General features: G+C 40.1%; 1 protein-coding gene across 2 annotated transcripts in view; it reads left to right on the top strand.

The window, feature by feature from the left end:
* The window catches only part of LOC125147204 (opioid-binding protein/cell adhesion molecule-like), a 1066615-nt gene that overhangs the window by 237531 nt on the left and 806208 nt on the right, over positions 1-22876 (top strand). The window contains exon 3 of one of the 2 annotated variants that reach the window (XM_047824290.1): positions 1335-1382. The exons of the other annotated variant lie outside the window; for it this stretch is intronic. Within the exon in view, the coding sequence (XP_047680246.1) occupies positions 1335-1382 (48 nt within the window). The remainder of the gene's footprint in view (positions 1-1334; positions 1383-22876) is intronic. 2 annotated transcript variants of the gene reach the window in all.

Genomic DNA, 22876 nt, shown 5'->3' with positions numbered 1-22876 from the left:
CTGCTAATTCAGTTTATGGACAGAAGAGCCAATATTTGGAAACTAATCAGTGAAAAATCAAATGAAATTGAGGTTGTCTTGAATATGGTATCTGCTCCTAAGTACTTTTTCAGGTGTAATGCTTCCTCAAGTGCCTTTGAGGGAAGGATTTAGAAACTAAGTGCCCCACTAAGGTGGGCAGAGGGAGGGTCCTCTCTTGAAGCAGATGAATGTACCTGCTTTTACAGTTCCACTCATATCTCCCTCTCAGGGAAACCTACCCTTCCCAGCCCCTCTCAATCCTTTCTCTACCTCAGAGTTCTGTAATACATTTATTTTGCAAATACATATTTTGTGTGCTATTTATGCTATTATTTTGAGTGGTCAATGATCTTTTGAACTGCTCCATACACATGGTGTGTGTTTGTGTCTCCCCAGTGTGGCAGTCAACTCATACAGGATGGGACTGTATGGTATGCTTCCCACGTCCTTGCATACAGACTTACACAGTGTGCAGGCCTATGGGGAGTGAGAAAGTAGCATGGTAATACACTTAAGAGAGGTTTAGGAAGGGGTACAATTTCATATACATTTTTAAAGGAGTCAAATCATTAGCCAAATCCGTGGAAGTTTCTTAAAGTTTATAAATTGCTTAAAATTAATTAGGCAAACAAAGTTCAGTTCATGTAAAGTGGTATCATAAATAGATCTGACTGAAGCAGAAATAGCACTCTCTCCTCTAGCGGACTCCCTTTAGCAGCTGAAGATTGTTCCGTTGATATGACGCTTCCTCTCCGCTGTCACTGTCATTGTCCCTTCAATTCCAAAGCTATTCCAAATGAATCATAGCATTGTAACAGCAACTAAAGCACACCCTATGACAAAGATCTCATGCCTACAAGTCTCCCAAGGCCTCATAGCCAGTGTTCATTCAGATTGATCTTCAAACCACCTGCTGAGTGATATTTCTAAAGTCACTCCAAGGTTGAGAATGACTTAAAAGGTCCTCATTTCCTGTCTGTGTGAGGGAACATCCAGACAACGTAAATCAGCGTACATGACCCTGTGTCTGTATTGCTGCCTGTTTATCCTCCCCACACACCCTCTGCTTGGCCATAAACATCTCAGTTGGACAAACACATCTTGCTTGACTTGTCTTTCTGACATCAAACTTACTCTTCCATTTCCTGGATCCTCATCTGGAACTCCCTCTTATTTCACTTATTACTCATTACTTATTTATTATTACTTTATGCAGAATTAGTTACTCCACTCCTTGTATTCTAACTCTTTCATTTATGTATCTTCTAGCATATGAAATTGCAAGTAACTGTGGTTCTCCCCTGCCTCCCCAGAGACTCCAACCTCCCAGAGCAGGAACCTTGTCTACCAGCTCTTGTTTGGTGAGTGCCTGCCATGTGGCAGGCATTTTACTTGTAATATCTCATGTAAATCTTTAAACTGTTTTACTGGGTCATGTTATTTTCCTTGGTTGAGATCAAGCTGAAGCTCTGGGATTTTTTTGTCATTTACCTAAATCATAAGTAAAGCCAAGATTTGAATCCAGGTGTGTCTATTCTAAAGCCAATGACTTTTACCAGACAACGTGTGTTACCTTTCCTAATTGAAATTTATCTGTCTGTGCCTAACATGCAGAGTTGGTAGCAAATGAACTGACAGCTCAGTGAACGAGGCCAGATTTCCAGCGCCCATGGCCCTTGAAGGGAGGTGTGACACTGGAACTTTTCTAGTTTTCTCTTCCTGTTCTTCTTTTCCTCCTCCTCCTCCCCCCCCCCCCGCACCCAACCCTGTCTCCATCTTGCTAACCATGTGGGTCATTTTCTAGTTGACTGTTTGTTGTTTGTTCTGCAGACATTACAACTGCTCCCCAACCCTCAATGACATCTCCCATACACTCCCTTTGCTTTCTGACATTTTCGGTGTCTGCTGCCAAGACCTGCTGTGATCCCTGTGACAGTAGCTTTGTGTGTGAGCTTGAGGCAGTCAGAAGGACCTCTGACAAGACAGGTCATCTCTAGGCCTGTCAGGATGCTGGGGCATAATGAGCTTGCCATTTGAAAGACCCGAATCCCAGGTTTTGTTTGGTTCCTCCTCCCTCTCTTCCTCTCTTTGCTACTTGATGTGGATTGGCACAGACCAGGTTTTTCTCAGTGTAAGAACATAAACACATGAAATATTTTCAGAACAGGAAAAGGCCACACAACTCAATATATTGACCTCTCCTGTTAATATTTCCACTGATTCTTCACTTTGGTAAAAGAGTTTTGCTGATTAATAATGGCACGAAGCAAAGGAGTGAGAAGTTTCTTTTGAGTTTGACGTTTGGGTATTAGAAGATAGGAGGGGTCTGCATGAGTGTCAGGCCCAACTCCTCACTTTAGAGATGAGCATAAGTGGCTCTTGAAGGAGGTGAGATTTCTCAAGGAACACAGGTATTTAGAGCTGAGCTCAGATCCAAATGGAATTCGTAAGTCAGGAGGCAGTATTCATAGCACAATCCCAAACCTCTGCCCACAGCAAAATGAACCACAGCCATGGAAGGTTTATTCTCTCAGTTTGCATTTTAGAATTTATTGGGCAGAGCCACTTGAAGACTGGGATTCAGCACTCTTCTTTGATCTATACTAAATTCAAAATAATCTGGTCCCACAAAGATCTAGGATGCAGTCTGTGGGTGATGACCTTATTTTTCCACAGAGGGCTTCCCCATTGCAATTTTTCTGCAAGGTGTCTCTAGAGCTAGGAGTGAGCTCCAGTAAGGGACACAGTCTATAGGATAAATCAGCCCACAGTAGACATTTTCTTGTTCTGACAATTTCTGTACTGCCTCTGTAGAAATTCTTTAGATACCAGGCTAGAATAATCTTCCCTAATGGATTAGAACAATTCCCAAGATGTTTAGGATAGTGAGTGAAATTCACGAGGGGCAGGACCTGACCACTGCTCTCTCCTTGCTCTTGGTGAGAACTCCTGCTTTCTCACCAACTGCCATTCTGATTAGCAGTGGGTCCCAAGTCATAGGGATTCCTTACTCTCTTGAAATACTTGACACTCTCAGCACCACATCATCATAGATAAAGTGGTTCACAGAAGATCTCAAAGGTCTTATTATTTTCATGCAGCTAGGGTAACAATTTATGTCAACAAATCAGTCCCCCATGTGCACTGCATCCTTCCTCCTTCCTGAAATACATATCTGTCACTTACTACATGCAAGGGACAAAGAGTGCCATTATTCAAACATGGATCCTCAAGCACGTGTTGGTCAACAGAGCAACTGTTAAGTGTTATTCTAGAGATATGCATAAACATTAGGGGATCTAATTTTGTCTTGCATGTAGTGGGAGGAGGGAGCAGAGTAGACTTCCCGAATGAAGTGCTCCTCCAAAGCCATCTGGTAATTCATATTTTAGCTGAGGCAACAGAAGATCTGTTAGTTCATTGAAACCACTTTCTCCCTTACTACAGGTGAAGAATGTTAGACCAGTTTCTGCTCAATTTTTTTCTTACTGCAACATCAGATGAAATTTGTATTCTTAAATCACTTCCCTGGACACTTCTAAGATTATGTGAAGTTCTGAACATGAGAAAACGAGGGACGGGAAAAAGATGAAATTTATTTGCAAGGCTTAAGAAATGGAAGCTACAATGAGACATATAGAATGGTTTCATATGCAAATGTAGGAGGGTGAAGCTATTTTGTCTGATAAGTATAAATTCATTGAAAACAGAGGCCATATCTGTCTTTGCCATGCATTCCCAATTCAACTTCTGAGGCTCAAGAAATACATCTACCCTATCACAACTCAATTCTTGTTCTGGCGTCTCCCTTTTAGTCCTGCTTTTTTATTGTTATCTGGGTAGAGGGATGGTGACAGTGTCTGGAGGAGAGGCCACAGATAACACCTGCCTGGCTATTTCCTCCAAAAAAAGAAATTAACTAATTGTGCACCGGTATTCACACAAATATCTTCAGCTTCTCTAAGTTTCGAGAGGAAATTTAATTCAAAAAAACTTGAATTTCTTTTTTTATTCTTTATGAGCCAAGTTGTTTTTTACTTCTTTGCTTGGGAAGGGGAAATAATTGAAATAGGGGAACATTTCATTCCCCTGCCTGCTGTGGAAAGACATTTTTCAATCATGGTTGAGGTTCTCTGAAGTGGTGTATGGCCAGGCTGGCAGAGACACCAGCAGAAAGCAGTGGAAGCTGGGGCCTGGACTGGGGGTGAAGGGGAGGAAGGGGGGGCTTGTTTGAAAATGACTCCAGCCATCATCCTAAGACCTGGGCAGCAGCAGTTGGAGAGAGGAACTCTGGCAGGGAGGAACAAAGTAGCAGGCTTGCTAGGATGGGAACCTGCTTTTCCTTCCCCTCCTTAGCCAGACAACTGCTTATCAGGAGCCCTCAGACTGGAAGACAGGAAATTAATGCTGGATTGTAGGGTCATTTGTGCTAAACTGCCCATGGTTGCTTAGGAGAGCTCATAGGCACTGAGCCCTGGCCACACCTCTGTGCCTGCAGAGAGCAGCACCAGGCATTTCATAGCAAGAATTTAGACCTGAAAAAGAAGTGAGCTGTTCTGAGTGGGTCATAACATGATGCCTACTTTAGACACTGAGAGATTCATGGCATGCAAAATGCTCTAAGTGAACAGATTTAAGGAGGGAGACTGTTGTTTATTTATTTATTGCCATATGACTGGGGGCCCAGGTTTGGAATTGCTGAGGCTCTCGCTTCAGTTCCTTCTATCAACCTTGGGCTACCAGTGGCAAAGTCAGAAGAATAAGACCTTGGTTCTGTGAAATCACCCAGGGTTAAGCGCCAGCACTATAATTCAGTGGGTGAATGCACAGGCGTTGCAGTTGAACAGACTTGGGTTTTAATGTCCAATCTGCTGTTGACTAGGCGAGTGAAAGTAAGTTACTTAGAGGCTGTAAGTCCCAGTTTTCTCATCTGTGAAATGAAGATAATATAGACCTCAGGGAATTTCTATGAGTGTTGAGTTTGGGACCTTAGAGTTAACATACTCCTTTATTCTTCACTGCTGAATTTGGAATCAATCAAGCAGATGATAGACAGATTTGTTGCTGTTGTTGTTAAGAAACAAACAAAAAGATTAGGTTTATTACTACTAGTGTTATATTAGAGAACAAGCTTGAATCCACAGATAAAATTTGGGCTTTTTAATATTCTCAGAAGGAAACTCACATGTCCGGAAAGGCAGACTTCTATCTCTATCCTCTCTTTTGTGTGCACATGCACACACACACACACACACACACACGGGGTGGGGATTTCTTTCAGGAAGCAGAAATTCCCCATGGGAACATAAAGACAGGGGACTATGAGTCCAAGCTGACAGTGAGAAAGGTGAGTCAAATAATTACTAGCACCCTATTATTATTTTATTGATATAGCTTCTCACTCATCTCTAAATAAACAGGTTCATGAAACATTTTAAAAAAAACCAAAACAGTAACACAACAGAAAACCACATATATGTATCTTTTCTTCATTTCCTGCTGTCTTTGTGTTGGTTCTCATAGGGACCTGAAGGCAGATACTGATATTCATGGTTTCATTCTCCTCAGTCATGGCACGTGGGTGATTTCTATGCAAGAGTTCCAAGCCTGACATCCAAACAGGCTTTGAAAAGCTAGTCGTGGTGTGGGATGGGTATACACTACCATGGGACAATGGATATTACAGCCAATATATTCCAGATTTACTCTCAGATTTCCATGGCCCATTGAATCACACTTCTAGAAAGAACTACAACATTTAAACATGGCTTCTCTGGCATTCCAGAGAGAACTATAAAGCTGGAGTTGAGATACATGCTTGAATCCTACCTCCGCCATGTACTAAGTGAACTTAGACATTTCTTATCTTCCTCTCTCTTTACTTCATTCTCCCTACCTATAAAATACAGACAATAGGGTTTCCTGGATGGCTCAGGCAGTGGAGTCTGCAACTCTTGATCTTGGGGTTTGAAATCAAGATCTTGTGAGTTTGAGTACTATGTTGGGTATGGAGATTACTTAAAAAATAAAAAGTCTTTAAAAAATATGGACAATAATACCCATATCACAGGGTTCTTGACAGGATCAAATAAAGTAATCCTTGTTAACAGTCAGTTTCATATGCATATATGTCAGATCTGGAAGGAATACATATAGAAAGGAATCACCCAGTTTACTCCCCTCACCCCCACCCCCAAAACCCCACATGACTTGAAGGGGAGGGATTTGAGGGCAATATAAAACAGTTATTTTGCAAGCTCATATGGCCAGTCAGCAACATTTGTTTTTCATTTCCATTTCTGCATGATGGTATAATGTTATCTAGAAGTGACCCAAATGCCTAAATGAATACAAAAATTAATGAACATATAAAAATGTTTGTCTTTTTGTATCAGAAAAAATAACATTCCTTTGGCCATAAAAAACGTATGACAGTCAACTCCTCATGTTGATCTATCTGCACATTTTATTTAATTTAAGATAAGTATGAAAACAGGACTTTTGGACAGGGGAGCAAATTGATTGCAACTGTGCAGGCCTGGTTAGGGAATTGGTAGTGAGTTAAAGCTGATGGCTGAGATTGACAAGAATTTGAAGATGAGAAGTCAGCCAAGCATAGAGAGGAGTTGAAGATGACTAGTAAGTTTTTAGTCTGTGTAACTTGCCCTAGGGAGTGAGAAAAGGGTTCTGGAGAGTGTTGCAATGAAGAAATTAAGGATGCCAGGAAATAGAATTTGTTTCTGACTAAAGTAAAGGAGTGGATGAATTTAAGATACCTGTAGGAGATAATAGATGATAAATAAATAGATGATAGATGATAGAGTTTGAAATATGTCTGAAATTTGAGATTTGCAAATACTAAGGAAGTAAGTGAAGCCATTGAAATGGATGGGGTCATTCAAAAATCTGGAGTAATGGCTAAAATTACTGACAGGGGTGAGAAGTGGATGGAGAGATTTGTTTAAAAAAAAAAGATGGAAAAATAAATAATCTGGGTGGTCCAATGGCCTCAGTGTCATGGGAGAAGAGCATTTTAAGAAAGTAATGATCAGGGTCAGGCCCTATAGAGATTAAGAGAAATAGAATATAAGAAAAAGGTCTCTCAATTTGGTATTTGGAAGTTGCCATGGATTTAGAATATTTCCACATGCCAGGGTGCTAGGGATTAAGGAGTGGATAAACGTAGGGGTAAAGGCATTAATATTCTTTTAAGAAGACTAGGGTAACAAATGAAGGAAAGAATCAGTTTCCTGAGTTTTTTGTTTGTTTCTCCTTTCTTTGTAAAGAAGAAATTGGACATGAGCATGTTTATAGGTAGAAATAAAGATGAGTGGAAGAGACTGAAGGTCTACAAGAGGGAAAGGACCAAGATCCTATAGGATCTGGAAGGATGGGCCAAGAGCAAGGGAGAAGTGGAGGAGGGGCTAAGGGGGACAGACATGAAATAAGCTCACCTCAAATGAATTTACTCTTAGTTATAAGAAGTGGGATACTCTCTGAGATGGCAGGATAGATAAGGATGAGGCTTGCAACAGCCATCAGGGGAATGAGGTAGGAATTTCTTGAAAATCATGAAGGGAACTCCAACAGTGAGCACTCAGCTGATGCTGGAAACACAGTGAACATCACAATCAAGTTCTTATTTTGCTCATCACTTCATTTTATTTGTATAACATGTTAGATTTGCCAAGGTCAGAATTTATTTTTCAGTGCTTCACTTTGGGATGCATAAGGAGCCACCTATATTTTTTTAATAAGTACCCTCCTAATCATGTTGACATTTCTGGGTGAGTTTTCTAATATAATTGTCGTTTATAAAACATTGGCTGTAACAGATAGATACTTGATTCCAAGTTGTATATTTTCCCAAAGATGGTTTCCCATTATTAGTACTCATTCTTTATTCTGAATCTTGAGATTAATCTTAACTTTGAGACTTTGGCCACTATTCACCCTCTAACCATCTCTCTTTGGTTTTGCTTTGTTTGGTCATACTTTAGTGGGGATGTGGACATCCTAAACATCCAAGAATGGCCAAAATGACCAAAGGGTTACAAAAAGGTAATAGTTTGGGTAGTTTAGTGACATTGATGCCAAGAGAGGAGATGAGAACAGCATCAACAATTATTCCTACAATTCCTTTCTTCTGTTTATCAACAGATACATATTTAACACCCACGTACTGGGCACTTTGTTTGATGCAAGTAATTCTTGGTGGATGAGCAGATCTTCAGCTTCCAACATGCTTAGTGTCCAGCAGAGAGAGGGAATGTTTTCAACTGTGGTATATTAATCTCAAATTGTCATTCTCCTGGTGGGGCTGGAGCTCATATCAGTGTTTGTGGAGCCAAAGCAAGATGGATAGTGGTAACATTCTTGAGGTCAGTGGTTTCTAAATGCCAATCCAGGGACTGATGCTCATCCATAATGGAACCCCAATCTGTGGAGGAATAAGAAAAAATAAGGAGATCAATGTCAGTGTGAACAACTGTCCTTTACACTGAGATTTTATCCCCCCCCCCCATTTGTGTGATGTAAAAATGCTCGCTTTGTTTTTAAGAATTAGTGGTGAGAGAGAGTAGATATTTACTTGGCAAAATAAAATATTTGCCACATAATTCTGTCTTTTTTTTTACCTTTTAAATTTTATTGGTCTCTACAACTCTGAATTCTAAGAGTGTCTGCTCAAAATGATCCCTGTTATGCAAGCAATACATCTTTTTTGAGGAAAGAAAAACTCCTCAGTTGGGAAAATCCAGGCTGAGTTGAGAGTTGGTCCAATTTCCCTGTTTCTCTTTGCCTGGATAGAGTGCATATTCTGCCAAGGAAACCCACTATGAAGCGGAGGGGTAGTTTGTCAGTAAATCAACTTAATTGTTAATGGGGGCCCGACCCAGAAATGTTCTTGGGACAACTAAAATCATAGCTGCCTCTCTGACCATAAGGACAGGAGACATAAGTTTCAAAGACAAAATCTAAGTCAAGTGTCCCAAGGCAAATTAAAACAAATGATACCCACCCAGAGTTTCTGACAAAGAGAAGGTGTTAAGCTTTCCAGCTGAATTGAGTTTTCCTTTTTATCTGACTGCCCTTTGTAGGATTTAAGGTGGGGATTCTGAGAGAAACTTTAAAGTTGGGATTCAACTTGATTAATTCTTTTCAAAACCTCTGTGACTCAGTAGCAGTGTGGGGGGCTACTGTTGGGTGGACTCTAAGCTTCGGGAAACTGGGAGCCAATCATGTTAAACCTAGCATTTCAGTGTTGGGTCAGTTTCCTAGGGCTATTATAACAAAGTGCCAATAGCTGGGTGTCTTAAAAACCACAGATTTTTATTGCCTCACAGTTTTGGAGGCTAGAAGTTCAAAATCATGGTATTGGCAGGACCATGGTGCCTCTGAAACCTATAGGGAGGACTCTTTCCTTGTCTTTTCCTAGCTTCTGGTATTTATTTTATCAAAGATTCTTGGTGTCCCTTGGCTCCCTTCAATCTCTGTGACTCTGCCTCTGTGTCTCTTCTTATAAGGGAGCCAGGCATGTTGTAGTATGGGCCCACCCTACTCCAATGTGACCTCATCTTAACTAATTATATCTGCCTTGACCATTTAGCAAAATAAGGTAATATTCATAGATACTGGGGGCTAAGCCTTTAATGTATCTTTTTGGAAGACACAATTCAACCCATAAAAAGTACTCAGTAATGGAGTATGAATAAACAATTCTTGGAACTCCTACCAGTTAGGACTTTGTGAGCATGACAGATAGTGAACAGAGAAGTGTATACTTTCTCTAGATCTGAATGTAGCTATGAGCATGTGTTTGCATGTGGGTAAAAATATTTTGTTGTATTTGGATATTACCTATGTAGCATTTAAGATTATATTAAAAATTTGAGTTTGTGTTTTTGAAAGATCTAATACATGGATTTCGAAGTAGTAATAATTGAACTTGCACATATTGTCAATCTTGCCCATGGCCTTACAATTTCACACTCATGAGGTTTTACCTTATTGAAAGACTCCATTTGTACTGAGGGAAATCAGCTTGCAATGGGACTGACCATTTTCTCTGAGAACAATTAAGTATTCCTGAGGTTGAGAGGGCCTCCAGAAAAGGTAAATGGTTCTTACCTGTTTTTTAAGAAAACAGGACTCATTCTTCCTCTAGAAGGGAGAAGACCATCTCTCTTTGGCTTCTGGCTTAACAGTTCCCATGAGGAACTATTTAAAGCCCAAGAATAATTTTTACTAATTAATTTTTTTTAGGTTTCTGGAAAAAAAAAAACACTTCTGTGTCTTGAACTCCAGTTCTGTAAGAGAAAGAACACAAGGTCCTCACATTATCACAAAAATGACCTTTCATGGAGAGGCATAATGAGACAGAGGAAACAGTTTGAGAGGTGTGTGTGAGGACCAGTTCTCAGCTCCTCAGGCCTCTGAAGGACTTGAAAGTAGGGTTTGGTGTGTGGCAGGAAGAGCTGATCCTCAGGTCTCCAGCCTCTTGCACTTGCTCTTGGGTTTTCCACTTGCTCACGTGTATCATTTATATCAACATCCATGTTCCTCCAAAGCTCAGAGGCCTGCTAGTGTTTCTAGCTTGTTCTTAGGGCATTTTCTTCCCTTTTCACACCTCCCCATTTTTCCTGTTCACTTCCTTGCTTGAGAGAATGTGCTGATTTGTGTCTGCTCTGTGATGCTAGCTAGAATAAAATAAAAGGAATGGTTTCACAAGTCAAGAAGCTTTTAATTTCCTTGCATGGTGACACCCACTTCCATTGGTCCACTGCTGCCTCTTGCTCTGTCCATCTGTACTCAAGACTCCTGGCAGCCATCTGAGATTAAATGCAGAGCTCTTGAATAATCCAAACCCAGCAAGAAGCCACTATCTCAGCAGCAGGCTGAGTGTTCTAGACTGTCATCATAGTAAGAGCAAAAGGGAAATTTTTGACTTAGAGGAAGGTCCTTAATTTTCCAACAAGGAGTGGAAGTGATAACATTTCTTCCACCCCCTGCCAACTTACCACTTTATAGAAACTTGGCTTCTCCATGTCCCATTCATTCTATTGTGCTTGGATATTTTGTCAAAGGCTTTCACAAAGAGATGTTCTTTAACAAGAAATGCATTGAACCTGTGGAAGGGAACAAATTGATGTATATTTGTGAGTTTGGCAAAATAAAAAAAGATGAGTTTATCAGGAGACTATAGATGCTGGAGAGGATGTGGAGAAATGGGAACCCTCTTGCACTGTTGGTGGGAATGCAAATTTGTGCAGCCACTCTGGAAAACAGTGTGGAGGTTCCTCAAAAAATTAAAAATAGACCTACCCTATGACCCAGCAATAGCACTGCTAGGAATTTACCCAAGGGATACAGGAGTACTGATGCATAGGGCCACTTGTACCCCAATGTTTATAGCAGCACTCTCAACAATAGCCAAATTATGGAAAGAGCCTAAATGTCCATCAACTGATGAATGGATAAAGAAATTGTGGTTTATATACACAATGGAGTACTACGTGGCAATGAGAAAGAATGAAATATGACCCTTTGTAGCAACATGGATGGAACTGGAGAGTGTTATGCTAAGTGAAATAAGCCATACAGAGAAAGGCAGATACCATATGGTTTCACTCGTATGTGGATCCTGAGAAACTTAACAGCAACCCATGGGGGAGGGGAAGGAAAAAAAAAAAGAGGTTAGAGTGGAAGAGAGCCAAAGCATAAGAGACTCTTAAAAACTGAGAACAAACTGAGTGTTGATGGGTGGTGGGAGGGAGGGGAGGGTGGGTAATGGGTATTGAGGAGGGCACCTTTTGGGATGAGCACTGAGTGTTGAGCACCCATTGGATGAGCACCAATTTGACAATAAACTTCATATATTGAAAAAAAAAAAAAAAGAAAGAAAGATGTGTTCTCAGCATGTGATCCTACATGTTCAGACCTAGCTCACCTGTAACTCCTCCAAGCTACCCCCACCTCCTGACTCCCTTTCTCTTGACTCACACTCTGTACCATGGCATCACCCTCCTTGGCTGAAAGGGAATGGCCATGCCTTTTATATGACCACAGGGGCTGAGTCAGAAACACAAATATGATCCCATGACAAGGAATACTGTTTAAAAGTAGTGTTGTGTACATGGAAAATCTACATCCTGATATATGCCCCATAAATAGACTGCCTTGTGGGTCTAGTTGCAACAAATTTTAGTTAGTCAATAATCCTATACAATATTGTCTGATAAGAAGTAACTGTAATTTGCATGATGTTCTGGGCTGTTATATCTTTTCTTGTTACTCCACTAGCAAAATGCACTTATCTTTCATTTTGTTTTCAGTTCAAATGTCCTGCAACTGCTTTATAGAGCACTTCAACTTGCCATTTATCACTAATTTGAAATATGCCAGAAAGCAGTATAAGGGCTAAGAGAAAACTGTCTCTAATAAGAGGTGAAGCAATAGTTTGGGGACTGTTAATACAGATAATGACTAGATAGTAAGCAGTCGTCTCCCCTTGGGAATGGTCTCCAATCTCCGATGAACATCACAGTGAGACACACAGATGGGGATGTGAGTGGGGGTCTAACCCAAACATGTCACCTTGTTTTACTAGGTTTGTTTGAACAATTTAGGTTCAGGGACTGTATGTTTTCATCTTTATAACCCTTGCCTTTAGCATACTGCCTGGCACATAGTGAGTGCTCACCTAATTTTATAGAATGAATCAGTACACAAATGAATGAGGAAGTCATTCTGGATTCTGTACAGTATATCAGTGTGTAACTGACTCAGGTATAAGGCATGATTCTGGTGGCAATTTTATATTTGTACTAGTTTCTGGAGTATTGCCATTGTGTAGTAACACTGCACAAGGTTAAGAATGTTAGTTGGAGCAATTACAGCTTCTAAGGTTCAGTTTCTTCTTCTGTAAAATGGGAGCCACAATGCTAGCTCCTTCATAGTGTTGTATGTGTATATGGTCAGTGAAGTAATGCATATATTTAGCATGGCACCTCACAGACAGTAAAGGCTGCTCCAGTGGTGGCTAAAGTGGTATCATGATTATTATTGAGACTATGATCATATCCTCCCCTCTTCCTACCATTTAATCTGACTAAATTTTTTTTTTTATCTCCAATATATTTAAGACCCACGTGCCTTCATGTTTTCAATTTACATTCAGGCTACGTCCATCAACATCAAAGATCCAGATGTTAAGAACTGAAGAGTCTGCTCTCTGTGTATGTGCATGTGTGTGTGTGTTAGTCTTCAAAACCTTACCAATGGCTCAAGAGGACTACTATTTACTGGGTGTTGAGACTCTGTGCGAGGCTCTGGAACAGCAAGATACTTTATAAATGCTATCCTCTTTAATCTCTATAATTTTTTTTTTTTACAAATTAGGGAATTTCAGCACAGAAAGCAATATACAACTCACTCAAATTCTTATGTTAAGAAAATGGCAGGTTTGGGCTTTCTCAGCTACAATAGCCATTTTCTTTCTGCCATGTTAGATCAGCGTGCCCTTCCTTTCAGACTCAGAGTGAATGCCAAATTGGTGAGCCTATTTCAAGAAGTAGCTCAGAATCAAATATACAGATCTTAACCAGGATACAGCAGACCTGATACTTAGTCAACCACTTCCTCAAGCTGAAGCTTCTGGCGATCTCTCTGAGCCTCCTAGGCAAAGATGGTAGCACAATGGGGACCATGGCAAGTAAACTCAGGATGTCCTTTACACAACCTCATACCTATGACTTCAGACTTGGAATGCGTCAACCTTGCAACAAGATTAGGATAAATGTGAATCATTTAATTGGAGTGGAATTTTCTCTTTCCTTGTCTTGGCTTGTCTGAAATTCTGTGAACCCCTGCATTCTTTAAGTGTAAGTTGCTAAAACTAGCTGCTTATAGTGTTCTCAACCTCTCAACCAGTAAAATTCCATTTTGAATTACACAAAAAAATTGTTATGGAAATGCACACATCTGAAAGAATAAACAAATACCAGATATCTATGTTAAATGGAAGCCAAAAATATGTCATTGGTATTTCGTATTTCTCTACTTAAATGCTCCTAAAATAGGTCTCCAGGAACCAGAGAAGCAGAATTTCTGACCCTGGAGGGACCTGAGATAAGATTTGTCTAGGCTTCTCATTTTCCAGATAAAGAAAGATGTTCTTTTCCCAACTGTATAATATTTTTAAGTTCTCCAGTGGCCTAATTCCCCATCTTGCTAGTGTTCACTGGTGTGAGGCCACATGGAGAAAGTATTGAGAAAGTCATACATTCCACAAAATGCCAAATGGGTCATTGTTCTGTATTTTCTGTCAATCAATCAGTCAAGCCAACCAAAAGATCTCATCAATATAAAACCTGAAATTAAACACAAAAATTACAAAGTAACAAGAAGTCTGTTCTTGCTATCTTTTCTGTAATTGTTAGCACCTCTACATTGAAAGAGCCATGAACTATGATGTGAGAATTAGATTCAAATGTCTGCATTCCAGAGCTCCCAAGTATCATTTTTTACTTAAGATTTCCTGTATTTTTAAGTTATACCTTGGAGTTATCCAGCTACAAAAATAAAATATATAAAGTCACACCTCTTGGAGGTATTTTCCTTTTGTTCATTCCTTTCATTATCATGAAGAACTTTCCTGCAGGGATGCTGAGGTTTGCCAGAACTCTTGTATACTGCTCTCTTCCTTGGTAAATGATAGGGTATTCTTCTTCCTCTTACAAAAAAGTAATCTTATCAACAATGCTTCCCTAGTTAGAGAGATGGTTTGCTGCATATGGATGATATTGTCTACTTCTGATATGGAGTTCAGCCCCCACGTGCTCCCATGTTTAGCATGTTAATGTGAGTTTTTGCCACTGCCTAAAATGGATAGTACGTGGGCTTAAATGAAATTCAGTGTTCTTCATTCTTTTTTTTTTCAAACTATTATTAAAAAAAAAAAAAAGTAGTAGAGAGAATCCAGTCCATAGCAATGTGATAAACTAGATTGGCTTTTGGGAAATAGAATGTTAGCACATCAGTGAGCAAGAAGGCCATGGAGTTCCCAAACCAACTATGCTATCTTCCTCTGGGGGAAAACACCGATTGCTCTGAGGTCTTTTGAAAAGCATCTTTCCTCCCTGTTGAGAGTCACATACAACTACTCTCTGCAAAATGTATGTGTCCAAGTTTATTTTCCACTTCCCCAATATCCCCTCCACCAAGGGAATTGCAGTTTGGAATTGGATCAATTCTAATGTTTGACGCTATCACTGAAAAAGCCATGAACATAGAGTGTTATTGTTCAGAGATGTCTTCCCAAATAAGTGAACCATCACTCCTAGACATAAAGTGAAGTCTCCAAACTAAAGAACTCATAGGTCTTTGGTGATCTCACACTTGTGTCTGAGCCTGTGGATCTCACTGTCTCTGGGAAAAGGAAGGTTCTGGAGCCACCAGCTGCCACAGAGCACTCTTGTCAAGTATATGTCATTTACATATACTACAGTGTAAATAAATGGTGCCCTCTATATTGCAAAAACACAATACCAATTGACTGTGCACTTTGCATTCAATGCAAATCCTTGGGACCAACATCATGGTGGCAAAATCTACCTTTAGAGAAATGCATGCACTTTAGCCATTTTCATTTCATTTCATGTTAAAGGAGAGATTATCTACCCATATCATACTCAAAGCTCTTCTGTCTCTATTCATGCTAAGTTATTATATTTGGAACCTATAAAGTCTCTTTTATAGAGGTGGTGAATTTAACCTGCTCAACACTAATCATAATTTTGGAAACATTTTTTAATATGTGTGGTACCTAAAATTTGTTAATCTACAGTCTTGCACTTTTTCCTGTCGATCTATAATTAAATGATCTGAAAACACACTGATTTTACATCATTATAATAAAGGTGTATTCTGATATCTCTGATGACTGTGGCTCCCTCACATTCATTATTTAATTGCTAGACATTTTACTATCAGCTCACACGGTGTTATCTAAATTAATTGTGAACTTTAATATACTTGGATCTAAAAAGGAAATCAGCTGTCTCCTCTGTAAAGAAGTCTCAAAAGCTGAATAGACCAATTTTATGTTAACAACCTAATACCCTCTTGTGGTTAGCAACAAAATCTAAATGTTTGGGGAAATGCCCACTTTATAGAAGGTTCTAAATTGTGACACTATTCTATCAGTTTATTGGATATCAGTTTTATTGAACTGTTTGGTGAGTGTATTTCTAAATCAATTTCAAGACAGCAAAATCCATTTAAGAAGGTCCCTTAAGTGCACACGCACCCCAATGTGTATAGCAGCACTGTCAGCAATAGCCAAAGTATGGATAGAACTCAAATGTTTATCAACTGATGAATGGATAAAGAAAAAGTGGTGTATATATAAAAGGAATATTATTGGTGATCAAAAAGAATGGAATCTTACCATTTGCAATAACATGGATGGAACTAGAGTGTATTATGCTAAGTGAAATAAGTCAGTCAGAAAAACACAAATATCATACGACTTCAGTCCTATGTGGAATTTAAGAAACAAAACAGATGAATATAGGGGAAAGGAAACAAAAATAAGATAAAAACAGAGAGGGAGACAAACTATAAGGGACTCTTAAATACAGAGAACAAATTGAGGGCTGTTGGAGGGGTGTTGGGTGGGGGGATGGGATAAATGGGTGATGGGCATTAAGGAGGGCACTTGGTAGGATGAGCACTGGGTGTCATATATAAGTGATGAATCACTGAATTCTATTACTGAAATTATTATTACACTATGTGTTAACCTGGATTTAAATAATAATAAAAAGGTTCCCCTAAATATGGTCTGAATATCCAGACCTCTCTACTTGGGCCTGGAGAGTTTGCTGGAAATTCTTCGCTGGGCTAGGAAAGAGACACAGGAAGGAACATAATCAAGGGAAACACCAGTGATACTCATTATCGAATCCATGAATATAGAACCTGCAGATCATACAAAAAGAAATATATCTATTGGATGGACTAGAGAGGGAAATAAAAGGCACAAACAGTTACATTTTATCATGGATCGGGACCAAAAATATTTGAAAAAAGTTATTATCAATATAATAAATGAATGGTAAAAAATTCTGTTTGTCCTCTGTTTTGATTCAGACACTCAATTAAGAACTTTAGTATGTATCTCCTTTAATCCTTACATTGTGTATGTAAGGAGATTTGATTGTTCCATTTTACAGATGACAAAACTGAAGCTCAGAGTGATCAGAAAACTTTCTTAGTAGCACACTGCTAGAAAGGGGTAGAGACAGGATATGGAATCCTTTTTTTTTTTTATCTGCCATTGATAATAATTATTGAAACTCAAGTCTGTAATATAATATTAATTTGTATAACTATATAGCAGTGCTAAGAGTCGGGCTGAGAGAGACTGTAACTTGGTCCAAATCACACTGCTAGTAAATTGCAGAGCTGGGATAGGAGCCAAGGTCATTTTAATTCCAAAAGTTATGCTCTTTCCAGCATACTGCCTTCTACCGTCTACAAAAGTCCTCTCTGTTATACTAAACAGTCTCTCTAGGGAAACAAACAATTCTTTATCTTCCCAAGGTACAGATTCATAGTTCTGCCTTTAAGATAGACAACACAGTAGATATATCCTGCAGGTCTTTATCTGTCCAAAGTTGGACAAGGAAGTTTCTGAGATCACATTTAAAAGGGGCTTCCCCTTTAGACATCTCACCCACCCTGAAACCTGGGGAAACTCTCCAGCATAAAATAATCTATTAGGCTGGGATTCTAATCTAAAGCAATAGCATATACCTTGGCACGAACCATAATGTTCTGGTTTGGAATGTTAAAGCTTGCTAGTTCTATTCTTACTTTATGCTCAACAATTACTCATTCCCTTGGACCACATGTCTGTGTTACCCACTAAATTGAAAGCTTCCTCAAGGCAAGGAGTATGTCTCCAGTTAGTCATGCAATATATATTTATTGAGATCCTGATATGTGCCAGGCATTGTTCTAAATCCTGAAGATAAACTGTTAAGCTGGACAGACATGGGTTCCTGCTTGCACATTTTAGGAGGAGATAACAACAGACAATGAGAGCAACATCTTGTGACAGAGTGTGATGAGAAAGAGTCGTATATTGTAGGAGCACATATAACCCAGATTTAGAGGCCAGAGGAAGATTCTTGAGGGAACATCTAAGAGAAGCCCAAAAGGATAAGCAAAATCAGTCATGAAAATTTAGGGTCATGGAGGCTGGTGAGGGCTCATAGTGGAAGGAACAGTCTGTTTGAAGGAGTGCAATGAGCAAGAGAATGGGGTATTCAAATAGTTGAAAGGTCAGTTTAGGTGCATGTGTTCAGGGAGGGCTAGAGGCAGGGGAACACTGGAAGCCCACTGCTACCCTCCTCAAGTCCTGTGGGGCTTGCATAAAAGATTCATATATCTGTTTGCATGTTTGTTTGGTTGGTTTGTTTTGAGATGCTTTGGATTGGTTACTTCAATTTGGGATTTGATGTCTACCTTCTTGGCTTTTTCTTCCAGTGCTGCTATCAAATTGCTATTTTGATCTTTGGCCAGGTTGCCTCATGTTGCTCCACTCCCTACCCATTTTGTAAATGGAGGTCTATTAATACTTTATTCACAGTGAACTTGTCAGGACTAATTATCTGATGCCTGCAAAGCCTTGTGAGCCGATTGGCTGAGAGATGTGCCACCAAGTCTCATTGCTTCTCAAAAGCCCTGATTGCTTCCGGCACATTCTCCCCCTTCTGTTTTTGTGGTCTGCAGCAGCAGTTTATCCCAGTGCCTGTTATTCCAGAGTCTGTTACTCATGAATCATCTGACACCTGGGAGGGGTGCTGGCAGCATCTCTGATGTGCAGCCTGATTCCTTCAGACAGATCTTCACCCACAAACAGAGAAGGGATGCTGATGCCCCTGAGACGGAGACACAGCCCCATGTTTGAATTCTTGTGCAAGAGCAGAATCAACTTCCCTACTCCCCAACCCTCATTTCCCTGTCTTGTTTCAAAGTAATCAAATCCTGCTTTCTCCTGCTCTCTGGGATATTACATCCTTCAATACTTGTCAGAAACAATTAATGGTGAGTTTTTTCCCCTACTTTTTTTCCAGAGGAGAGATTAATAGTAATTATTCAGACCTCTCCCCTGATGTTGAAGTTTCTAGAAGACAGAAAAGAGAAAGTGGCAGCATCAGAGGTAGAAAATGCCTATCAGACTGTCAAGACACATTTCACTCAGTGATGAGGGATAGGAAGTGACCAGAGATCAGATACTTGAGGAACTTGGCTGAGGAGGACAGATGCTCACTTTACTCCATTTCAGGCTCATTCTCTCCCCCCCTCTCTACTGGCTGGTTTCAGGATCACACTGTGTTGCTCATCTCTTCCAGAGAGTTCTTTAAAGTAAGGTCATTTGCCACTGCATTCCCATAGTGCGCTTTTTCCAGTGGATGGATGGCAAAGAACAGACCTGGGCTCAATCCTCAGATCTCCTGGGGGCTCTCTGTGGGGCCCTGTGCAGGTTAAAATCTCTGAGATTTTCTTCCCTCCCATGTAAAATGAAGAGGCGCACTAAATCTACAAAGGTGGCAAAAAAATTCTAACGCATAATTAAAGGGTCTATTACTTGAAGCAAATATTAGAATCCTATCTCCTTAAAGTATTTAGTTTACTGAATTTTTATGCACTGTTTATAATTAATTATGATATATTGGTGACAGTTGTAAAGCCGTGTACTTTTTTATAAAGAGCTACTGCATGCATTTTTTTCTGTTGATTTGCAAAAAGCCCTATGAATTGGATAAAGGAGGTATTCCTATCATCTTGATTTCAAAGTTGGGAAATCTGAGGCTTGCACTTGTTTCTGAGTGCTGTTATAGGCTTGCCATCTGTGCCTTAGTTAATGGTTAACTCCAGCATGCAAGTTCACCCACAGAGCCCAGGAGGTTGGCTATGCAGTGGTCATGGTGGGAGGGAGTGCCCTCTTGGTTAGATCAGACACTGACCAAGAGAAAGACCTCCATTCCAGGGCCCCACACATTTGTATTGAGTACACAAGGATAGATAGAAGTTCTCAGGTACTTGGTTATAAGAGGAAAGGCTTCTGAACATTTCCCTCTTGAGAATTCACTGAGAATGCTTTTGATTGTGTTTGTCAGCTTCATCAAATTTGGGAGATGAGAGCATGCTTTTGTTCGTGAAATGATAGCATCCTGTCCCACATGTAATAATTTTCAATATGGTGTTGTCATCACTTGGAAGAAGTTATTTTTTTTCTCAGCATCAGTGCTTACTTTGGGGATTCTTTTACTTCAGGTATTAATTGGTCTTGGTCTTTACATTTATTCTTATTCCTCTTATATCTCTAAATAAAACCTTCCGGTTTTCCCCACCTTCCATTCTCAACAAATCCAGCGGTGGATTTTTCTTTCTATTTTTCAGTATCAAAATATTAATTTTCAGTGGAATTTTTAATTGTTGCCTTTCAATTCTAGGAGAGAAAACAATGTAAGATGGTATCTTTTCTCTGTTCTGTTTTAAACATGATATCGAGAGTCTTGAGGACAGGTGTGTAATGGAATTGTTGCCATGCTCTCCCAAACTGAATCATGTAGAACTTTTACAAAATGACTGCAAATGCAGTTTGGAAAGCACCAGGTCTAAAATATAAGTCAGATTTCCATATCTGCATGAGAAATAAAAGGAAGTATATGCTATTATGTATTTCTGGTATCTGATTTCTCTTCCCGGGTAGATCTTTCTCGTGTGTCTCAAGAAGACCTAAAAGCCCATATTCTGTCATCAAAGCCATCTCCTTGGCTAGTTGTCCATTAGCAACGGGAATTTCATAGATGAGTAAACATAGGCCACCCACCCCTGCCTCCTCACAGAAATACAAGTCATGATCCAGTGCAGCAGTTAACTACTGGAGTGTCTTTTGCTTTATACATTTTTTTTTAATCTCTGAAAAAACCTGTATCAGATATGTAATGTTATCTTCTATCATTTACATTTCAAAGAAGTCACTTTTTTGTGTGGTGTCACATCATGGGAAGTTTCTGAGCTAAGATCCAACAAGGTACCCTTCCTTTCAGATTCCATGCTTTTTATACTACATGACCACTTCCCCAATTGGCTTGGGATAACATTAAGTTGGGCATCCCTTCTTTTTATCCCAAGAAGTCTCAAGGTATCCGTCCCAGTTCCATCCTGGGGCATTTCTCCTAGACATCATTGAACTATGGATGCTGGGTCAGTGTAGGATATCTACCAGCCATTTGCTGCTGCTAGACATTCCCTTTTGGGGCAAATCCACCTTCAGGCCTGAAATCCTCTTCTCAGGGACTTCACAGGCAGTATCCCTTGGCTGGAATGGCCCTGCTGCTACTCTCTAGTCAAGATATCCTAATATAATTCTCTACTAGAAGTACATCAAGGGAGCATGCTGGTAAGAACTGGATGGGAATCCCCAGAACATTGCTAAAGTTATTCAAGCATTGACAAATGAGGCAGTGCCTGTAGTGTAAGTGTTTCCAGATGTACATTTCTATCCTCTATGTTCCTTGTACCAGTAAAGATGCCTCACTCTGCAAACTATTTGAGAATGATTGCTAATGCTTCTTGAACACATCCTATGTTCAAGAATGTTTCTTAACATTTATAATGCATTATCTCATTTAGACACGAGAACCTGTTTTTAACAGGTGGATCCTATTATTAATTAGATTTTACAGAAAATTGAGGCAAGGAGGAGTGAAGTAGCTGTGCCCCATGTCAAGAAGCTGAGTGAGTGCTATAGCCATCCCACATACAGGAAGGCTGGGAGAAAGGGGCAAATATGTGATCAGGAAAACCAGGATGCTAGGAAGCAAAGCAGAGGCAAGGAAGAGAGAGTCTGACAGTAAGAGGAGAGGCTTCACAGCCCTTGCTCCTGTGCATGGCATTCCACTACAGCTCCTCCACAGCCAGAAGCCAAGACTTCATGTGGCCACTGAGGGTGTATGATGATTGAAAAATAATAGGCCCAGAAAAACTTATTCTCTCCTTCTCTTCCTCCCTTCCTCTTTCCATCCCTCCCTTCTCCCATCATCCCCTTCCATGTATTGTGCATCTATTACATGCTGGTCTCTAGACATTGAAGACACAACAGTGAACAAAAACAGTGAGAATCCACCCATCCCAGAGGTCATATGGGGAGGCAGTGCTAATGCCTAGATGCTTCCAAACAGGTAGAGATTGATGTGGCCCATGCTGTGGCTTCCAGGATTCTTTCCTGGAATGCTCTTTCCAGGGATGCTAGCCTGAGCATAGATAGAGATACCACAGTTCCATTTGATATTCAGCTGCTGAAATGTTTCCAACAAGAAAACAAGACTGAAGAGACAGGACAGGGTCAGATCTCCTAGGCTCTAAAGCAAAGGAGAGCTATAGGAAGAATCAATCAATCACCTATTGGCCCAGAGAGGGCAGTTCAGGAATGAGAAAGGACACTCCTTTCTTATTCAGAGGGCCAAGGAGTGGTCAGATCTGGACTATAATTCACCCCAGTCCTGGATCGCATATCCTGAGGCTTTCTTCACATTTAGCAATAGCTCCAATCTGAGACTGTCAGCAGTGACTTGGAGCACTTGCCTCTGCATCTACAGCAGGTCAGACTGGCCAAAGAACTGAATTCATAAGTAAAATGCACCGAGCAGCCAGGAGACCTGTGGTGTGTAACAATAAGAAGTTAGTGTTGTAGGGAGTACTCTGTCCTCTGTGTTCCATTTTTCTGTTTCTCCTCTTTCCTTCTTAGTCTGATTTGGAAAAGACCATGTTGTAAAAC

Source organism: Prionailurus viverrinus, chromosome D1, assembly GCF_022837055.1.
Source record: "Prionailurus viverrinus isolate Anna chromosome D1, UM_Priviv_1.0, whole genome shotgun sequence".
Classification (NCBI taxonomy): Eukaryota; Metazoa; Chordata; class Mammalia; order Carnivora; family Felidae; genus Prionailurus; species Prionailurus viverrinus.
The sequence above is the reverse complement of the archived record's forward strand: the minus strand, read 5'-3'. Positions and strand labels throughout refer to the sequence as shown.